Genomic DNA, 19,462 nt, shown 5'->3' with positions numbered 1-19,462 from the left:
GCATGTCTGGAGGAGGAGATATGCCGTGGAATGTGAGGCAGTCGGTGTTGGTCAGCGTGTCTGCCAGAATTTGTGAAAGTCTGATTTGAGGAGGGTGCAGCAGAGAGTTCCATTGCACATGTGTAAATCCTTGCACTGATGGGACACATTAGTTGGATGCTGCCCTTATAGATTCTACCACTGAGCTATGACTTTTCAGGTTCCAGAAGACTGGTTTTTAATTATCTATTCTGAGGCCTTTGCTGAGTCCCATTCTTGACTTTCCTGAACTAGAACCTGTAGTTTTGTTGGCCAGTTCAGACATCACTGACAATTTAATCTGGTTTGATTGTTTCATCTTCCACATAATCTGTGAATATTAGTCTGTAGTCTGAGTTCAGTGGCGTTCTACTGATTGCGAAGGAACTTGTAAACCTGAAAATGGAGTCAGGATTCCATCATCATATTAATTAAGTAAATAAATTGTCTTAATTTTAAATTTAATTTGGAAACAGAGTGGCCTCCCCCCCCAAAAAAGGGGAAAAACATGGCTCTTGATGTTTGATAAATATATATTTAGAAATCTCAATAATACATCAAATGTAGTACAATGATTATAGGGTCTAGGAGTAAATATTTCTTCATCTTTTTGGCTCAAGGAAATGATCACTGCTTACAATTCAAAGTGGCTATCACTGAGCAGCTGTGAAGCAGGAAGGGGACTTATTTGCACACAATTGCATGGCCCCTTGGAACTTTAGCTAAAAACTTGAAACAAAAACAACAGACTTTTAAACCCATTTATGGTGACAGGTAGAGAAGCAGATAAAGTCAAGGGAGGAATCACATGATGGTGGGAAGCATCAGTCCAAAAGGGTGTGTATCACTGAGGTTGTATGGATCACTGAAGATCAGCAAAAAAGAGAGATCACATTGGGAGGAGGTAACAGGAAATTATGGCGAATAGGATCCACTGGGAGGAACATCAAGTAGGTGCTTGGGGATAGGGGAATGTCTTTAATAAACATCCAAGGCAAATTCTTCTTTCATGTCAATGTTCTTTTATACAATGCCAAATCTTCCAGCTAAGTAATTTTTGTTGTCTTGGGTAGTTGTATTTTTCCCATCACTCTTTTTGGGTGTATCTAAAGCAATGTATTTAATCTGAAAGCCTCCTGCCGTTACTGAAGCATCGGACAAAAACTTCAGTGTCATTACATTACCTAGGACGAGAAACAGAGAAAGAGAAAAATTACTTCTATTGAGGAAACACCTACCCCCCAATAAAACTTCAAAGAATTTTTGAATTTCTCATTCTTTCTGCCAAAACACATGGTAGCATTTTTCTCTTAAGTGCACTCAGAAACACTGTCAAAGATAATAGATGCCACTCAGCATGTAAGTAGGACAGGAATGGGAAACCTGTTGTCTTTGTGATGTTATTGGACTTCCAACTCCCATCAGTCCCAAAGGCCAGGGAAGATGGGATTTTTAGTCCATCACAGGTTCTCCATCCCTGCCCTAGGAAGTAATGCAGAGGTTTATAATACTTCAACCACCCTGCTTCTGTGAATTGGCCTTTGTGACGACCTCTCTGGATGGAATGTTCTGTTGTGCAGTACTTCTTAAGAGTCTGAGAAGTACCTGTTATTGTCTTAGTCCATGGTTGTGTGGAGGTGTGCATGTATATAATATTACCTGTGCTGATTACATTTTCTGGGAGTTCGTCTCCACAATACCTGAAAAACAGGACAGTTGATTTACTGGTTAAATATAGGCAAGCCAAAGTTCAGTAACACACTTGCTGCAGTGGCTACCTAAGCCTTTGCCAGACCAATATCAGCTTGAACTTACACCAGGTGATCTATCATGAAGGATGCTACCATTATGATGTGTAGAAGACATCAGGTAAGATAATCACATAGAAGTAACTCATATGCCACAACAATGGTAATTTGCAAAGTGGCTGAAGTCCTCAACTGATTTTGGATACTTCTCAACAGATTTGTCACATTTGGCACAAATAGGAACCTTTTCAGGGACTGGGATTTAACATGAAGGAACAGAAAGGCCATGTATGTGTATGTGTATGTGTATAGGCCACTGTATTATGTATTAACCATGTATTTTGAATGTATTAACCATGACGATAATCTCCCCTTGCCATGTGCAATTCTGTTTGCATGGTTGATAGAAAACTGGTTATCTGAAATATCAACATTTTAGTAACTGAAGGCCAACTGATAGATGATTGCATGCTTTTAGACATGCAAATTGTGTCAGCTGGGAGGGCTGATAAGGAGATCGGGGCAAGCATGAAGTAGGGTTTTAGACCTGTTTCCCCATGCTGTGGCCCTGGGGCAAATCACTCATCTGAATCTGGTATTATTTGTATTGAGAGGAAATCCCCTATTGATGGGAAGTCCAGGAACTTCACTTGAATGAGAGGCAAGAGACCACAAATGAGCTGAGATGAGTTTACTTTCTACTCTGATATTTTGGAGGAATTGCAGAGTTTTGGAGGAATTGCAGAGGGGAATGGGTGGGGATTGACTGGGAATTGCAACATACTTCCAATGAATGAGTTTGGAAGGATTCCTGGATTGGATCTAAAAGGGCGAGAAACCAAGGAGTGGGGGGAAGTTGGAAAAAGTGTGTGGTTATTAACACTTCTTAGTTCGCTGTTTGTGTAAATAAATGATGTTATTGTTCAGAACCTCTGAGACTGGGTGGGATAAACATATCCAAATAATAGATGTGTGTTGTATCTATATTGTATGGCATCCCCCCAGCAAAACCTGGGAAGTGTAGTTTACTTTTCAGAGAGCTACAATTCCAGGCACCTCTAACAAATTATAATTACCAGGATGGGAAGCCATATGGTTTAAATGAGCATAAAATGTGGTGGTAGTCTTTTTATTTCCTGGATGAAGTTTCCACGCCCCTGTATGGTGTAATATGTTAAGAAAGATGGAAATTGTTTTACCTGCCAACAAAACCATTTACGTCATCATAGCTGTCGTATATTTCTAAGTAATCAGCCATGCACGCTGTATCGTCTTCAAGATCAAAGTCGAGAAACTGAATTTGAATCCGTTGGCCGTATTTCACCCTTATATGCCAATAACAAGTTTGATCGTTTTCATATTCCTTTGGGTAGCCAGGGGTTTTAAAGATGTGCTTTGAATCTGTGAAGATTCCACCGCAGGCTTTTCCTAGGAGAGAAATAAAACAAGAGGGAATTTGCCTTTTGAATTGGGCTGTCACAATGTCAGAGAAGACTTGCGGCAAGACACAGGTAACCAAAATTAATACTGGCACCTGCCATCACTGTAATGTGCCACATCCATATAATCATATTGTATTGTGTTTCTAGTATTTAAGGGAGAATGCTCACCAGGGTACAAAGAGAAGGATATAAAGAGTACTGCTCTACTAGACTCGGAGCCAGCAGGGAGCCCCAACTTTGAGCTTTCATTTTTTTAAATGAAGAAGAAAGTCTGTAGCCCCTTTAGAATGAAAGTTTAGTTGCAGAGTGGTTTAGAACAACCCTACAGTGTTTCCCCACAGTATTAGACACTCGTTGCAGGTTGAGTTGGGTTGAAGCTGAAAGAGTAAGTCCTGGGAATTGTAGTTTGTGCTTTTTACATGTGTGTTGAATGTGCTTTAAATGCATCGAATGTAGGCTAAAACAATGCTGCAATATTATCCATTGCTTTTATCCCCACAGTGGAAGTTTGGCTATTGCCTCCAAGTTGAATAATATCACTTACAAAGTACGAAGATTCCCACCCCCCAAATGAAAGGAACAGACGTAAACCAGCCAAGGTCAACAACTTGGTTTGATAATGATGCTCACCACCCAAACAATACATTTGGAAAAGATCTAGCTTGCCTCTCAGAGGAGACAGCCAAACAGGAGGTACAGATAGGCTGACTAATCTGAATTCTAAGAATGAAGGTTGCCTCTCCCTCTTTTCCCTGACATGTTCAACATCTGTGAGGGTTCTCCTCCCCTGAGAGGTTACTCAGCTGCTTATTCACACAGCTTTTTGTTTTGACTTCACATTGATAACTGCAAAGTGTGGTTTCCCCCACCATTTCTCAGAGAGTGCTAGTCACCATAGTGCTTCATGTACTAAACACGTGAACCTGGTTGCTGCAATGATGGCATTTACAAAATGGCAAAAGGAAAGAAAATGTTTCCTGCACCAGAAAACCATGCTTTTTTTGCTGGTGAGCTATTATAGTATAAAATGCACTATGAAACATTCCAGCACTGTTAAAGGAAAAGCAATATAATTGGGTTTAAGACTGCATTTTCTGTATTTACAGGCACATGAATGCATGTTCATTTAAAAAACAAACAATCATTTTGGAATCTTCTTCTGACACTGCCAGGCAAGCATCTTCCACATGTTCTCCAAACCCAAACCACTTAAATTCCAGCACACCGTCTCCAATGGTATAATTCAGCAGACATAATTTGACCTTGTTACTCATAGGATTAAATAAATAAATAAAAGTAAGTAGCACAGAACAATAAGGCTTTGTCCTTGATACTGTTTTTCTTTTTTACTGCCCCTTTGTCATCATTTCATTCTCAAGAAATGCTTTTCAGGGGCGAAGTAGAGCGTGCAACAGATCTAGACTTTGCGTTTGTCCACATTTCCACTTGTCTTGTGCATAGAAAGCACAAGTCTAAGTCTAAGCAGTTTCCCCCCTTGCCTCACTCCTTTCTCTCCCCCCCCTTCTTCTGAATTTGATAGTGTTTATTATACAACCATTAGAAGTAAATTTACACAGCTGTTAATTATGGAATGTGGCACTACCATACTGTGTAACACAGTTTAAGATAGTAGAATAAGGCATTATTCCATTTAAAGGCATGCAGGAAGGGGTTTATTGCATTCCATATTTTTCCTTCAGCTCTTCCACTTTTTAAATATATGCTTTCATTGCATCTTCTTTGGACATTTCTCTCAAGGAATTCCAGGCATCCCACTTGGCCTTGCCTTTGAAATCAAGCATCCCAGGACGGTCTGTATTTACATCTCCAACTGTGGCCTGCTTGTAATGGCTGTAGATATCCAGCACTTCTTGATCTGTTGGTTGGGTCTTCAGCTTCTTGACTTCTTCTGCAGCTTTTGCAAATTCTGCCTATGCCATGGTTGCAGAAGAGCCCAGCAACCCCCTCCCGATGCAACAAAAGGCTGAACTGTGCCCATTGCAGTCTCTTGTCCCAGAGTCTCTCTGCCTCACTCCTTTCTCAGAGAAAACCTGCTTTTTAGGGCTAAATCGGAGCAAATGCGAATCCATTAAAAAAGAAGTTTGCTTTGACTGCGCACTAAAGAGCGGTTTCCCCAGTGGGACAAGGGGAAGTGTCAATAAGCCCCTCAGCAGAAGTACAGTGGTGCCCCGCAAGACGAATGCCTCGCAAGACGGAAAACCCGCTAGACGAAAGGGTTTTCCGTTTTGGAGGTGCTTCGCAAAACGAATTTCCTATGGGCTTGCTTCACAAGACGAAAATGTCTTGCGAGTTTCTGCGGGGTTTTTTTCATCCCCCCCTTTTCCCCAAGCCGCTAAGCCGCTTATCAGCTGATCCTAAGCCGCTAAGCCGCTTAACAGCTAATCCGCTAAACCACTTATCAGCTGATCCGCTAAGCCGCTTAACAGCTAATCCGCTAAGCCGCTTATCAGCTGATCCGCTAAGCCCGCTATGCCGCTAATAGCGCTAATCCGCTAAGCCGCTAATGGGCTTGCTTCGCAAGACGAAAAAACCGCAAGGCGAAGAGACCCGCGGAACGGATTCTTTTCGTCTTGCGAGGCACCACTGTACTCAGTCTCTGTTGATTCTAGAATGAAGTGCTGTGGGTACTCAGCCTGAGGCCAAATAACAGAAGCAATCATTGGAAAAGCAGAGAGTCCCTCAGGCCTGTTTGGGAGGCTAGCCAGAAAGCATTGGGCTTCCCTGAAAATCAAGCATAGGGCTATGTCAGTCATTTTAGAATTGACGCCACTGCCTGCAGAAAACAAGGCCTTGGCAAGAGCTGAGAAGTAAGCCTGGACGTTGCTGGACTCTGGGACTGATGCTGCCTGGGGACTTGCCCTGCCTGCGCAAGCAGCTGTTTTCCTCACAATCCCTTTTCAAGAAGTAAATTTGGCAAATGAAGGGATGTTCACAAGGATTTCAGAGGTCTCCAGGATGCTGTCATCAATAGGAAACTGCACAAAGTCTGCCCTGAGCTTTTGGAAGGGAAAGAAGTGGTCAAAGCAGCAGATTAGTGATGCATATTTAATTGGCACCTTGTACCTTGTTTTAACTTGTACCTTGTTTTAAATCCTACTTTATTTCTGTGCCAGCTGGTGACTTTTAGTGAGCCATTGTTGGAGAACAATATCATCCCCAATATGGAGCTGCTGCTGAAATGTGTAGGGTCCTTGACCATGTGACATCACCACACTGTATATTTTCCGTCCATTTCCCCCACAACATTGGTAGCTTCTAGCAAGACATACCATCATGATCTCTTCAATAGGCGGGCAAGTGATCCAACAAGATACATGGGAAAACTCAACATGGAATGTCATTTTTGCCAGTAGATCCATGTTGTGGATCTTTTGTTCTTATTTATTTCCTACTTAATTACTGAAGTTTAATTCCTGAATAATATGATGTTCCATCCTTAGTGTGCAACCACTCAGAACTGTATGATTAGACACTCTGGCACAAAATCCCTATGCTAGCAGGTAGCTGGTCTTCAAGGTACTATCCACTGAACTTTTAATTTTGTTTAAAAGTTAATTTTATTTTGATTTTAAATGTGATTTCAAATTGTATTTTAAACTAATCGTTTGATTTTGTGTTTTTAATGTATTATATTTGGTGTTAGCTGCCCTGAGCCTAGTCTCGGCCGGGGAGAGCGGGGTATAAATAAAATTGATGATGATGATGATTACTGGGAAAGTTGTTGCCCAGAAGTGTCCTTATCTTCAGTTAGCTTTATTTGCAAAATAAAAACAACAATTTGCCTCTTAGAATTTCAGGGAGGCTGAATTAAGAACTAGAAGGTATGTACTTCAATGAAAAGTTGGGTATTGAACAGATATTTCCATCCCTTTGTCCCTACAGACGAACCCCTACAGAGGAAAATGGAAATTTATCAACCATAGCCCTGAATATAAGAAGCTTAAATCCACAAATCTCTGGGCACTTGTTTTTCTGCTAATCAGAACATTTAGGCTAACCAGAGGGGAAGGAAAACCCCGCTGACTTGGAAAGAAGCAGGTGATTTAGGGCGGCTCCCCACTCCATAAAATACCGCCAGCGGATTATGAAATAGGCGCTACATTGCTATGGAGTTCCTTGGATTATGTAATACGTAATGGGACCCACTAGAAAGGAGCAATCAAGTACTGGCTCTGGAATTTCTCTTGAGAGTATTAAAAAGCACACAGATTTGCAATTGCATGCACACAAAAGCTTATACCCAGAACAAACTTAGTTGGTCTCTAAGGTGCTACTGGACAATTTTTTTTTTTTTGACTACGAAAATGTTGTTTGTTGCACACTCACCATTAGGGTTGAAGCAGTAAGCATCCCACTTCTCGCTCCTGTTGAGCCGAAAGCCGTAGTCCACAATCCCAGTCTTTCCAAAGCCACAGTTGCTTCCAGGTTTGACAATGGGATAGCCAACTCTTCCTTTCGCTAACCAGCCAGCCGCACACATATGAAACCCTGGGGGATGGAAGGACATGTCATGTACGCCCAGTGCTGGCTTAAGATGGAAACACTGTACTTCAGATTAATGACCTTTTGTTCTTGTTGCCAAAAATGTAATTGACACACAGTTCGTTTAAATTGAATTAAGCCAAGCAAGTGAAACAATTTCCACCCTGGACATAGAAAATGCCTCGTGTATGCTTCATTTATTTTATTAGAAAATGTGTCATCTTTTTTAACAATGGAAAGGGCTGTTTTCACTTTAAACTAATAAACAACAATTGGATGCAGATGCTTACTAGATCTTAGTCTTAGAACTGCTTTTTAAAGATGTCGGACTAGTGTAAATCACTGAGTTACTGAAATTCGGGCATTCGCTCCCTAAGGCAGTTACCTCTGTTGCATTTCTGTTGCCTGGCATTATCTTCAGGTACTCTCCAGGTTAATATCACTCATCACACTAGTGCAAATAGAAGCCCGTGGATGTAGAGATGTAGAGAAAAACAGCCTATTACCACCTTGCTTAAGACTACCTTAGTGCTGACAAGTCTGGGAGAGTTTCAGCTCTATGAAATAAGCATCTCAGCCTAAAATTGAGAGGTTGACATGTGCCAGGTGTGTACTGAGATCTAGAAAATTGTACTACAACTTAGAATGATAACTTTCTAGGTGGAGGAGTTAGCAAAAGAGTCAGAAGTGTGTGATAGGGCCATTTATCACACACTGTACTCATTTATCAAATGGTCTGGCAATTAATCATTTTGGTTGCTTGCTTTGTTGCCAGACTGCAACTTTCTAGGCCTCTTCACATGTTGTGTGAGGTTGTGCACATTTCATTTTATTGAAGCCATTTATATTAATTGATTCTTGAGCTCACACATCAGTAGTGTTGAACAGCAGCTCCAACAATGATCCCTTTTACTCCATTTCTGTACCTGTTAACTTGGGAGCAAGTTCCATGGGACTCAATGGGGCTTATTTCAGAGTAGACATTGTATAGGATTGTGCTGCACATACCTTTCCCCCTTGGATGTAAGTCCCATTGAATTAGCTATGACCTACAGCCAAGTAGCACATTGCGGATAGTGGGCAGCCTTGATATACAGTGGTACCTCTGGTTACGTACTTAATTCATTCCAGAGGTCCGTTCTTAACCTGAAACTGTTCTTAACCTGAAGCACCATTTTAGCTAATGGGGCTCCTGCTGCTGCCGCACCACCACTGCATGATTTCTGTTCTCATCCTGAAGCAAAGTTCTTAACCCAAGGTACTATTTCTGGGTTAGCGGAGTCTGTAACCTGAAGCATCTGTAGCCTGAAGCGTATTTAACCTGAGGTACCACTGTAATAGAGATTAATAAAACCAAACTGATTTCAATCCATGTCCATAAGGTTCTTAAACTTTCATCTTCGGTATTACTTACATGTCAATTTCTGTTCATACAGATGTGTTTTTAACAGAAAAGGAAACAGATGAGTGAACTGAAATCAGACTCAATCATTGAACAATCAACAGTGCGGGCAGTTTGTGTGAACATCAAAGGACAAAACGCACTCTGGGCAGCTTTTCTCCATCTCTTGCCTTCTAGATGTTTTGGACTACAACTCCCATCAGCCACAGTCAGCACAGGAATGTCACAGTAGGAAGTTTCCTCACTAAAAGCCCAGTGGTTTTATGTAGCGCTTCTTCACTTTGGGGGACTTTGTGGCATGCAGGAGAATTCCTGCTGGACCGGACTGCCAAATGATCCCATATATTGCGTGCTCATACCTATTTTCCTTGCAGCCTCCAGCTGCTGGTATGTGGCTAGATGTCCTCCTTCATACTGACACACTGCTTTTGCTTCTGCATACGTGAGCTGGTATTTTCCAGACCTTGCTTCTCTATGGTACACTCCTGCCGCTCGTTCTGTGAAGCCAAAGCAACAAACAGTGATCTTTTTCTTTTCTTTTTAAACAAAGGAAACAGAATTTTGAGGAATCTAGCAGGTGTCCTACTCTTCACGGCTGCCGACAGTTTAGCCCAGGATGCTGTTCCTTGTAATGCGAACATGAGCAATCTATCAAATCTTCTCTGGGTGTCAGTGAGGGAATTCTGCCATTGCTCTTCTGACAGCAAGTAACATTAATTTTAGCTTTAGAGCACATGAACATTATGTACAGAAACTAGCTTCAAGCCTGACATAGCTTTTAATCAAAGAGCCTTGGGGACTGTAGATTGAGAAGGGCCTAGGGATTCATTAAAAATTTAATCCTCCGCAACATCACACACACACACACACACACACACACACACACACTTATGACTCCAAAAATTTGCTTGGGGGGAGCCAACAACAGTTAAATTGAATGCAAACAAGTCTCAAGCTAGTTTAAAATTGAAATTAGGCTGGCAACTAAATTCTCAAAGTTAAATGCTTTACTGCTGAGTTCCTGGATCTTTTGGGTCTTCCTTACTTATCCTACTGGTCATGCCTATGGCTGTCTACCTATTCATCCATGCTTAAGTTCCCAGTTCATCCTTTCTTCCCATGCCTGCCCTTTACTAAGATTTGGCCCTCTCGGTCACAATGTGTCCTCATTTTATGCCCAGTCAGGTCCCACATGTGATTCTTTGGCTAGTTCAGATGCAATGCCTAAAACCAGGGATGGAGAATCTGTGGTCCTTCAGGTGCTGTTGGATTCCAAATCCCACCAGCTTCGGCTTGCAAAAATAGAGGATTATGACAGCAGGAGTCCAGCACTATCTGGAGGGTCACAGGTTCCTCATCCCTGGCCTAAACGGTGGTTTGGCATTATTTGAATGAGTCTTCAAGGAGCTTTAGGATAAAATGTTCCTTCCTCCCTTTTCTAATTTGAGGTAAACCATTCTTTGCCACACTGTTTAAACTGGGCAACTCTGGTTTGTACTTGTTCTGCAAAACAGGATTGGCCACCAGGCTTTGTTCATGATTTCTAACCAACAGGCAACATCACACCAATATTTATTTGTTATCTCTACTATTTCATCTCTGCTGCTTGTGGCGGTTGCAGAAACAAATTGTAAGATGCCAAAGTGCAAGTTCTACAGCTATTAGAGGAAATGGTTACAGAAAGACAAACTGGTAACAAAATTATGAATGCCTGTTGAAAGAAATTCAATACAGCCAGCTTGGAATGGCTTAAAAACCCATAGATTTGGGATGATCAAACATTTGAATAATGGTGTAGTTCTGTGGAAGCTGGCTTGGAAAATTAATCAGAACTTGTTCCCAAATGAGGCATGCATAGGACTGTAGCCCAAGTAGAATAGGGATTTGGGACATTTGCAGTCAGCGTAATAATGAGAGTTTCACAACTTGAAACCAACATCTTTTTTAAAAAAATCTATTGGATGTTATTGTTGCATATAAAAATGTGTTGTCACAGAAAAAACAGGTAACAGAGGGGGGCTGAAAGGGAGGCAACTAAACAGTATCCAGCAACTTTGATTTAATGAAGGCCTTTGACACTGAATTGTCACTGTTGAGTAATTTTGCCAACACTGATTCACCCCACGAACACTGATTATAATATTAGTACAGGACAAGTCCCCTGCCTAGACCCCCACAAAGACTGGATGATGTGGTATGAAAAACCTTTTTCTTTTCTTTTTTTTGGCAGAAAGGTCAGCTTATTATATTCCCCCCATCTTCTTAAGTTCTTCCAACTTGGCTAACGACAACAAATTTCAGCAAATGTTTATTGCAACAAATATTCCTGAGCCAATGAATCTACGAAACTGGAAGTGGGGGGTGTGATTTTTCCTGGCAGCGAGAATCATAAAGTCCATGTATTCAAAAAATGAACAGCCAGATTCCAGTACGCCCCATACCTCTCCTGTGCTTAAAGAAAATTCATTCGATTCAGTTATGTATGAATTGAAAACGTAAAGCGAGGGATAACAAAGTGCATTTGCAAATAGAAGGACCTTGGGGTTTTGTCACTTTTGCTGGCCAGCATTTTACTCATGGCAGCCAAGGACAGAGTTTTCTCTACTTCTGCTGGATGAATAAGTTTGTGCCAAGTTTGTCCTACATTGCGCGCGCGCGCGCACACACACACACGTGATGCTGTTTGCCATGCCCCTAACCTATTTCCCAGGGCACATGCCCCCTTTCACCCCCATCAGAGGGAGCTCCTGGGACAGCAACTGTCATCTTCCCCACAACAAAGGACCTGCAATAGCTGTCCTAGTTGGAGGAAGGAATCCCTGTTAATTAGCAACTACAGCTAGATGTATAGTTGTTGTTAAAGAGTTGTTATTTCACAAGAGAGACATTTGCCTGATGTCGTTTGGCTACCTACAGCAGTAAACCGCTGCGTGGTCCTCCCAGGAGACCAAATGTGCCTGGAAAGGCCCATCAGTGTCACGCTGCTCTCTTGGAACAGTGCAGGGAATGAAATAATCATTCAGCATAAATCACAGATAAACAATACGAAGCAACAAGACCCTGGTACACAACTGGTATAAAACACCCTGCGAGAATAGGAGATGGTAGAAAAGAAAGCCAGTTAACAAAAATAGTCACATGGCAAAGATCTGAATATACATCATATAATCTAGTAGAAAAGCTTATTAAAAGCTCAGAAGTATTGCTAGGAAGGCAGTGATAATTAGGGGGAAATGGTTGCTTTCCACATTTAATTTCTTTGGGGAAGTTCCTGGATGCAGCACAGGGTAGTTTTATTAGTATGTTTTTGTGGGTATTGTTATAATAATATTTTATTGGTGTATCATTGTTCAAAAGTCAATAAGAGAATGTAGGTTTTTCAATCTTAAAACCAAACCAAACCAAAAATTATATATTTTAGAATGAACAAGCTGTTCCTGATAGTCTTCTTTGGGATTTTATTTGCAGTTGCTACAGAAACTACAGCAGTCAGTCTTTCTGACCTGCTCCTGTGGGTGGTCTAGATCTATTGAGAGTAATCAGAAACTTCCATCTCTCTTGCTCTCTTGTAAAAATCATTTTATTGGTATGGACAGGCTTTCAGCATCTGTACTCCACCTTCTCTCCTCAGTTTTTGAATTAAAAATCCACTGTATATACCAAAAATGGTTAAGCTGTGTCCCTCCAGATGTTGTGGGACTCCAATTCCCATCGGCTCTACTGAAAGGCCAGCAACTTTTTGTTCCTTGAAATCTTTCCATTCCAGATGGTCATTACAATAACTCTGTAACCGAGAAAGTGCCTGAGTTTGCTTTTCCTCTCATTCCCACTCATCTCCTTTCCTTTTGTGCCATGCTTTTTTAGATAATAAACTTGGGGGCAGGAGCTTTCTTATTATTAACATTTGCAAACTCCTTGAGGTGTTATTTTTAGTTGAAGGGTAGGATTAAGATGTTATGAATAAATAAAAAGCCACAACCAGTGGTCACCATTCCCATTTAAAGAGAACGAGGGTGGTGTTCAATGGTGTCAACTCTTTTTCTAGAAAAGGGCTGCCCTTGCCCTATATGATGGGGACTTCTTTTTTTAACATAATTTTTATTAAATTTTGTTAAATTTTGTCACATACCAATGAAATCGTAACATCACTTACATCTTTGCTCATCCTGAGCCTTCATTTCCCCCCTCCCACTCCCTGGCTTTCATAGGTATACCCTTTCGTCTTAGCATCCCTATCTCACCTGAATTACCTTTTTTTTAATCCTTAAAGAAATTTACTTCTGTGTTTGTAAACCAGTCCCACATATCAACATTACAAAATATTTTAAGTAAGACCTGCAAACGTTTGCAGATATTTACAATGTTCTTTCATATATTGTATAAATTTACTTCAGTCCTTTTCAAACAGCTCATCACGCTGGTTTTGAATCTTCCCTGTCAGCTTTGCCAGTTCTGCATATTCAATCATTTTAGCCTGCCATTCTTCCAAAGTTGGAAGTTCCTGCTGCTTCCATTTCTGTGCTGAAAGTGTCCTTGCAGCCGTAGTAGCATACATAAATATAATTATGTCTTTTTAAAGGAATTTATCCTCCTATTATACTCAGTAAAAACACCTCTGGTTTTTTAATAAAAGTATTTTTAAAGACCTTTTCCAGTTCATTATATATCATGTCCCAGAAGGCTTTAGTCTTAGTACAAGTCCATATGATGGGGACTTTGCATGCTGTGCTGATGCTCCATTTTTCTCTTCTTCCTCTGCCCTAGTGGTTAAGAGCGGTAGACTCGTAATCTGGTGAACCGGGTTTGATTCCCTGCTCCTCCACATGCAGCTGCTGGGTGACCTTGGGCTAGTCACACTTCTGTGAAGTCTCTCAGCCCCACTCACCTCACAGAGTGTTTGTTGTGGGGGAGGAAGGGAAAGGAGAATGTTAGCTGCTTTGAGACTCCTTAGGGTAGTGATAAAGCGGGATATCAAATCCAAACTCCTCCTCCCCCCTAATGAATAATTGAGAAGATAATGAGTGTTATTTCCTTCCCTTGTACATGCACGCAACAGTCTCTGCTTCTTTTCATCTCATTTCTCTAAACATTCTTGAGCCACACTTGACCCCTTTGAAATCTGCCTAAGGACTCATAGGCCAGTTTCATTTCATGAGCATCCTAAGCTCATCAATATAGACCAGTTTCTATAACTACCCAGAGAGGTGCAGACATTGTAATGGCGGTGGACCCTTCATTGGAAGTCTTCAAGCAGAAGTTGTATGACCATCTGTCATGGATGCTTTAGCTGAGATTCTTGCATTGTCCTCTAGAATCCTTTCTATGATTTTTTGACTGTACCATGGAGTTGAGTTGCATGCATTTGCATTGGAGAAATGAGGGGATTAGTGCTGACACCAAAAAGCAGGAAATCCGCCAGCTGGATGCTATTACAATAGCTGTAAAAAGCTGTCCCCTCAAATGGCAGAGGGCTCAGGAAATAATTATCCCTGGGAGTCCTGGTCGAAACTTTTCTCAAATGTTCCATGCAGATTGCAAGCCCATCTGTGCACTTAGAAATATTTATGCTTACAGGAGGGAGGGCTGTGTAAACGAATTATGCCTTGGACATTGAGTTTTTCCACAACAGAAATTTAAACCCTTATTCTATCAGGGGCACCAGAGGTGGGTAGCTCAGAAACACCACCACTGTCTTGTAGCTTAAATTGGGATAACATACAAAAACTGCTTGCAAAAATGTGTTTATTGGGAGAAATTCAAACTAAACTGAATTTCTATGTGGAAATGTGGGGAACGGAATTTAAGATGGGGAAAAAATGGGAATCTGAAAGACACAAAAATTGGCAGATTCATTCATCCCAACTCAGGTCTCCCACATTTCCCCTACATCAAACCGTATCAGCAGTATCCCTTGCTTTCTATTCCACTATGTTATTGGATTAAGATGGTAGTTCCAAGGAGTATGGTATTTATTACTGCAGCTCAGCTCTGGAATAATCTGCTGGAGAAGTTATTGGTAAGAAATTGCACACAGGGCGTACAATATATAGTTTCTGTTCACTTTCAATTGATCCATTTTTCAGTTAGGCTATTTTTGGTTTTGTTTTTACTTGCTTTCAACAGTGTTGATTTGCTGTTTTGTTTTATCCCTGGGTCTTTGGTTTTACTTCTGCTTACCTACTTTGAGCCTTTGCAGTGGCGTAGCGTGGGGGGTGCAGGGGGGGCCGGCCGCACCGGGCGCAACATCTGGGGGTTAGGGTGCGCAAATCCAAGGGTTAGGGGGCGCAAATTACTTGCCTTGCCCCGGGTGCTGACAATCCACGCTACGCCACTGAGCCTTTGGGAAAAGTGAACTATAAACAACTGGAATGCATACCTATACATACAGCCTGACAACCACCAGGACCCCGTGCTGCATGGCCTATTCCTTTTAGTGCCAACACACAGTGTTGTTATCAGAGCAGGACTTCAGGGCAGACATCCACTAGAATGATCAGGAGGATCCCCCCCAAGCAGCAGGGCAGAGGGATCACACTCTGAAGTATGTGGAATATTTATTAATTCGTGTAACCAAAATGCATGTACTCCTTGATAGGAGAAAAACCTCTAAGTAGTTTGCAAAAAATATAAAATAAAACATTTTTAATTAAAAAAAAATGAAAGCCAGTATTTAAATCATTCAAAGCATGGTTAAAATCAACAGTAGCTAAAAAGTGATAAAATACATATAACTTCTGGACGTCTGGATAGGGTTGCCTGAACAATAACAAATATTAAGCAGTTGCCAAGAAGAATACAGGGAAGGCACCTGTCTGATGACTATAGGGCAGGGAGTTCAAATGTGTAGGTGCTGCCATGCTAAATGACTGATTTCTTCCAAATGTGGAACAAGTCTCATGGGGCACTTGTAACAGTGACCATTATGCAGATCAAAGTAGTCAAACGGGCACATACAAGGTAAGGCAATCTCACAAATAAACTGGTCCCAAGCTGTTAAGGCAGTGGTTTTCAACCAGTGTGCCATGGCACCCTGGGGTGCCTTGAATGATGCTCAGGGGTGCCGCGGGCAACACTGGCCTCCCTCCCTCCCTCCCTTCAGCAACTCTGCCTCGCCAAGGCTTGCACGGTTGTTTGTTGCAGCATCCCTGGCTACAAGCTCCACCGGCGAATGGTGCCTCTGGGGCTGGCCAGGGAGTGCCAGTTACCTGGAGTTACCTGGTGGCCTTGGAGCAAGCAAGCAAGCAGGCAAGGGAGCCCAGCCAGCCAGTCCACCAGCCCTTGCTGTTGGGCATGGAAGGACAAATGAGAGGCCAGGCAGGCACTGCACTGGCCTTTCTTGTGCTTGCTGTGAGCGAGCCCTGCCTGGGAGCCCAGTGCTGAAGGGGAGCCTTTCCGCCATGCAGGCCCCGCAGTACCCACTGCTGCCACTGCTACCTCCCAAAGTAAGGTGGAAATGTGGAACACATTTAATTCACCTTTGGCCAGTTTCCATTGGGCCACTACGGCAGGGCGGATCCTGCCCCTGTGGGGCAGTGTGAGGACGTGCTTCTCTTTGGGGCAGGGGGAGGCAGCTCAGAGAACAGGGGAAGTAGTGGCAGCTGCCCACAGGACTCCCAAGGAGAGGGGAGAGGAGATGAGGCTGAGGGAACACTCCAAAAGGGAGAGCGTTCAAAAAAGGGTGAGAGGCTGCCAGCTCTGCAGGCAAGGGGTGATATAACTGGGCTCCTGAGCCCCACAGGGGTGCCGCAGAAAGAATGTAGTTGGTCAAGGGAGCTATGGACTCAAAAAGGTTGAAAACCTCTGTGTTAAGGGATTTATATGTTCATATTGAACTTGGCCTAGAAGCAAATGGGACAACCAGTACAGATCTCTGAGCAGCTTTAAACGTATGGTGTGGATGTCACCTCAGGAAAAAGAATGTGTTAACCCCAGCTAAAATATAGTGCAGCTTGACTTTAAAGAAAATGCTGATTTTTCACACAATGCAAGTGCTACCCTCAAGGAAGATGCTTGACTCTTGCAAGACAAAGAAATAGGAACTTTGCCTCCCTGCACTGCCAAGCCTAAGTGCAGCACAAAGTTTCATTGTGACCGTGGTTGACAGCATGGTAAAGCCCCACATGCTGTGTTCTCAATTAACACATCCCTTCCTCGGTGCCAGCAATATTTGGAAGGCTACAGGGTCCTCATTCCTGGTGTACACAGTCCTGAGCTAGATGGAGAAGTGGTCTAACAGGTAGGTCAAAGATAGCTTAAATATGATCTCTGTGCCTTAAGTCCATAATCCACCCACATGTCATGCATGTATTTCTGGGAAGTGGTTTCCAGCAAGTCTAAATGTGCTTCTTAGAACGGTCTTAATCAGGAATGGATTGCGTTCCACTGAAACGCAAGTAATGGAAAGGCTCAATGACCTGTTCTTTAACAAAAACCCCAGAGGGGAAAGAATGGATCTGTCATGGTCTTGGGTTGTAACACTTAGCGCTCTTTCTTGATCATAAGCTCCTTTGAACTGAGCTGGGCTGAGCATCGCGCTGGCAACTTCTAAACATACCCAAGTCATGTACCTGAATGTGTTTTCCACCCCCTCAGACATCACATTTGAAGCACATGGTGTAAAGCCTCGTAGTTTGACCTTCCTGCACCTTAGCCTGGGGGGGAGGGAAACATTTCTTGCAGAACAGCTGTGTTTAAATGGACAAGACTGCCCGAGTTTAAATGACCTTTGTATGGCAGCCTTTGTTGTTTCATTTGTAAGTAATATCTTGACCACATGAGACTTTTTCTAGGGTTTCTATGTTAGCTGCCAGAGGATATACCCAGCGGTGTGCTTCATGGCTAAGGATGCAGCCCTGAGGTGACTTTTGGGGCAGCATTTTATTTTGTGGCAAAAAAGATTTCTGCATTGCAGGGGGTTGGACTAGATGACCCTTGGGGTTTCTGCAATTCTATTATTCTATGCCAGTATAAAGTGGAACTAGATTAGAAAACACAGAGCTATTATTGACAATACTCCACCCCCCTTCTCAAGTTCTCTCCATCCCAATTCTCTATCCATTTCTGGTTCTGCCAAGAGAGACCATTACCAAGATACTGAACAGGCTCCATTCTTTATTTTCCTAAGTAAAATTAAGCTGTTCCAAAATAAGAGGGAAGGCAGGAGGATGCTAGAATAAGTAAGACATAAGAAAGTCAAAAGACAGCAGGAGAACAAAAATGGGATACAGAGAACGGGGAAGTACAACTGCTCTGAAATGTTTTTTAAAACCACTTCTTTCACAATGTATATTTCCCAAAATATCTGTATATGAAGCATCAAGGAATTTCATATATGTACAAGGCAAAGGCTGATCTGTATCTTGCACAGCTGTTTCTGTTTAGTTCTCTCTCTCTCTCGCTCTCACACACATTCTCTAGAGGTTTAGTTTTCCATTCATCTCAAGCTTTCAGATAATATCATTCTCCCAGCTCATATTTCTAGGCATTCTTTTTCACAAATGAAATGTCTGCACCACTTTTTTTAAAAGTAAAATAAAGAACATTAAGCCAAAACAATGCAAATGAATTCTTGTTCGGCTGCAGCAAGATGCTGCCTTTAAATCAATGGGACGTGACAACTGAAGCAGCGATTTGGAAAATGTTGTGGGTATCCCTGAAGCCAAGGCTTTGCAAATGGAAACAAATGAACAAACAAAATGAATAAATGAAAAACCTCTTACCTAGCCAGATAGAGTTATGTAGAACTCCGTCCTTGAACCCCCAGCCAGCAGCTGTATCCCACAGCAAGGCAAAGAGAAAAATCAGCACAATCATATCTTCTGTTAAGAGTATTTTGCAGTCACTGTTGAAGTGGGTCTGGAAAGACTCCTTCTAGCAGCTGCTGACTTTCTAGTGGAACATCTGGCTGCCAGATCTTATATAGTGTTTTCATCTGTGAGGTCAGCAAGCCTGCTCCAATTGAACATGCTGTAGTATTGCTCACACATTAAAACTTCCCTGATTTTTTTTGTAAGTCTGACTCATTTTACGTTTCCCTTACATGAGTCTCCAAAGTCTACAGCATCCAAGTAAAGGTTTAATTCCTCATTTGCCAAAGCAAACATATTATTTTCGAACAGTTAAATATCTTTTTTCTTTTTTTTAACCTCCTTCTTTTGACACTGAAACGGCAATCTGCTTCACACAATTTTGATCTTTTTACTGTATTTTTTTTACCTGTTAACTATCTTCTTTCCCTCCCATAACCATCGTCACTTATTTTGATACTCAGACAGCAAGCTGCTCTACACAATTTCGCCTTTGTAAAAGCCTAACAACTGAATCCTTTGCAGGATAATTTGACTGTAGGT

General features: G+C 42.0%; 1 protein-coding gene and 1 pseudogene across 2 annotated transcripts; both read right to left on the bottom strand.

Annotated features, from left to right (window-relative positions):
• Nucleotides 1–533: 533 nt before the first annotated feature.
• On the bottom strand, nucleotides 534–19,013 carry TNFAIP6 (TNF alpha induced protein 6). Its single transcript, XM_082199483.1, has 6 exons — nucleotides 18,833–19,013; nucleotides 9,473–9,610; nucleotides 7,556–7,717; nucleotides 2,966–3,194; nucleotides 1,678–1,718; nucleotides 534–1,202 (listed from the first exon to the last, which is right to left on the bottom strand). The coding sequence occupies exons 1-6, from the start codon at nucleotides 18,924–18,926 to the stop codon at nucleotides 1,042–1,044; spliced, it is 825 nt and encodes a 274-aa protein (XP_082055609.1). The 5' UTR covers nucleotides 18,927–19,013; the 3' UTR covers nucleotides 534–1,041.
• LOC309539637 (acyl-CoA-binding protein pseudogene) lies at nucleotides 3,201–5,298 on the bottom strand (annotated as a pseudogene). The gene is made up of 2 exons: nucleotides 5,242–5,298; nucleotides 3,201–5,139 (listed from the first exon to the last, which is right to left on the bottom strand). The product of its transcript is annotated as an acyl-CoA-binding protein pseudogene (transcript).
• Nucleotides 19,014–19,462: the final 449 nt, after the last annotated feature.

The sequence above is a fragment of the Podarcis vaucheri genome, assembly GCF_965113315.1.
Source record: "Podarcis vaucheri genome assembly, chromosome: 1".
Classification (NCBI taxonomy): domain Eukaryota; kingdom Metazoa; phylum Chordata; class Lepidosauria; order Squamata; family Lacertidae; genus Podarcis; species Podarcis vaucheri.
Note: the sequence above shows the minus strand (reverse complement) of the source record. Positions and strands in the feature narration are given on the sequence as shown.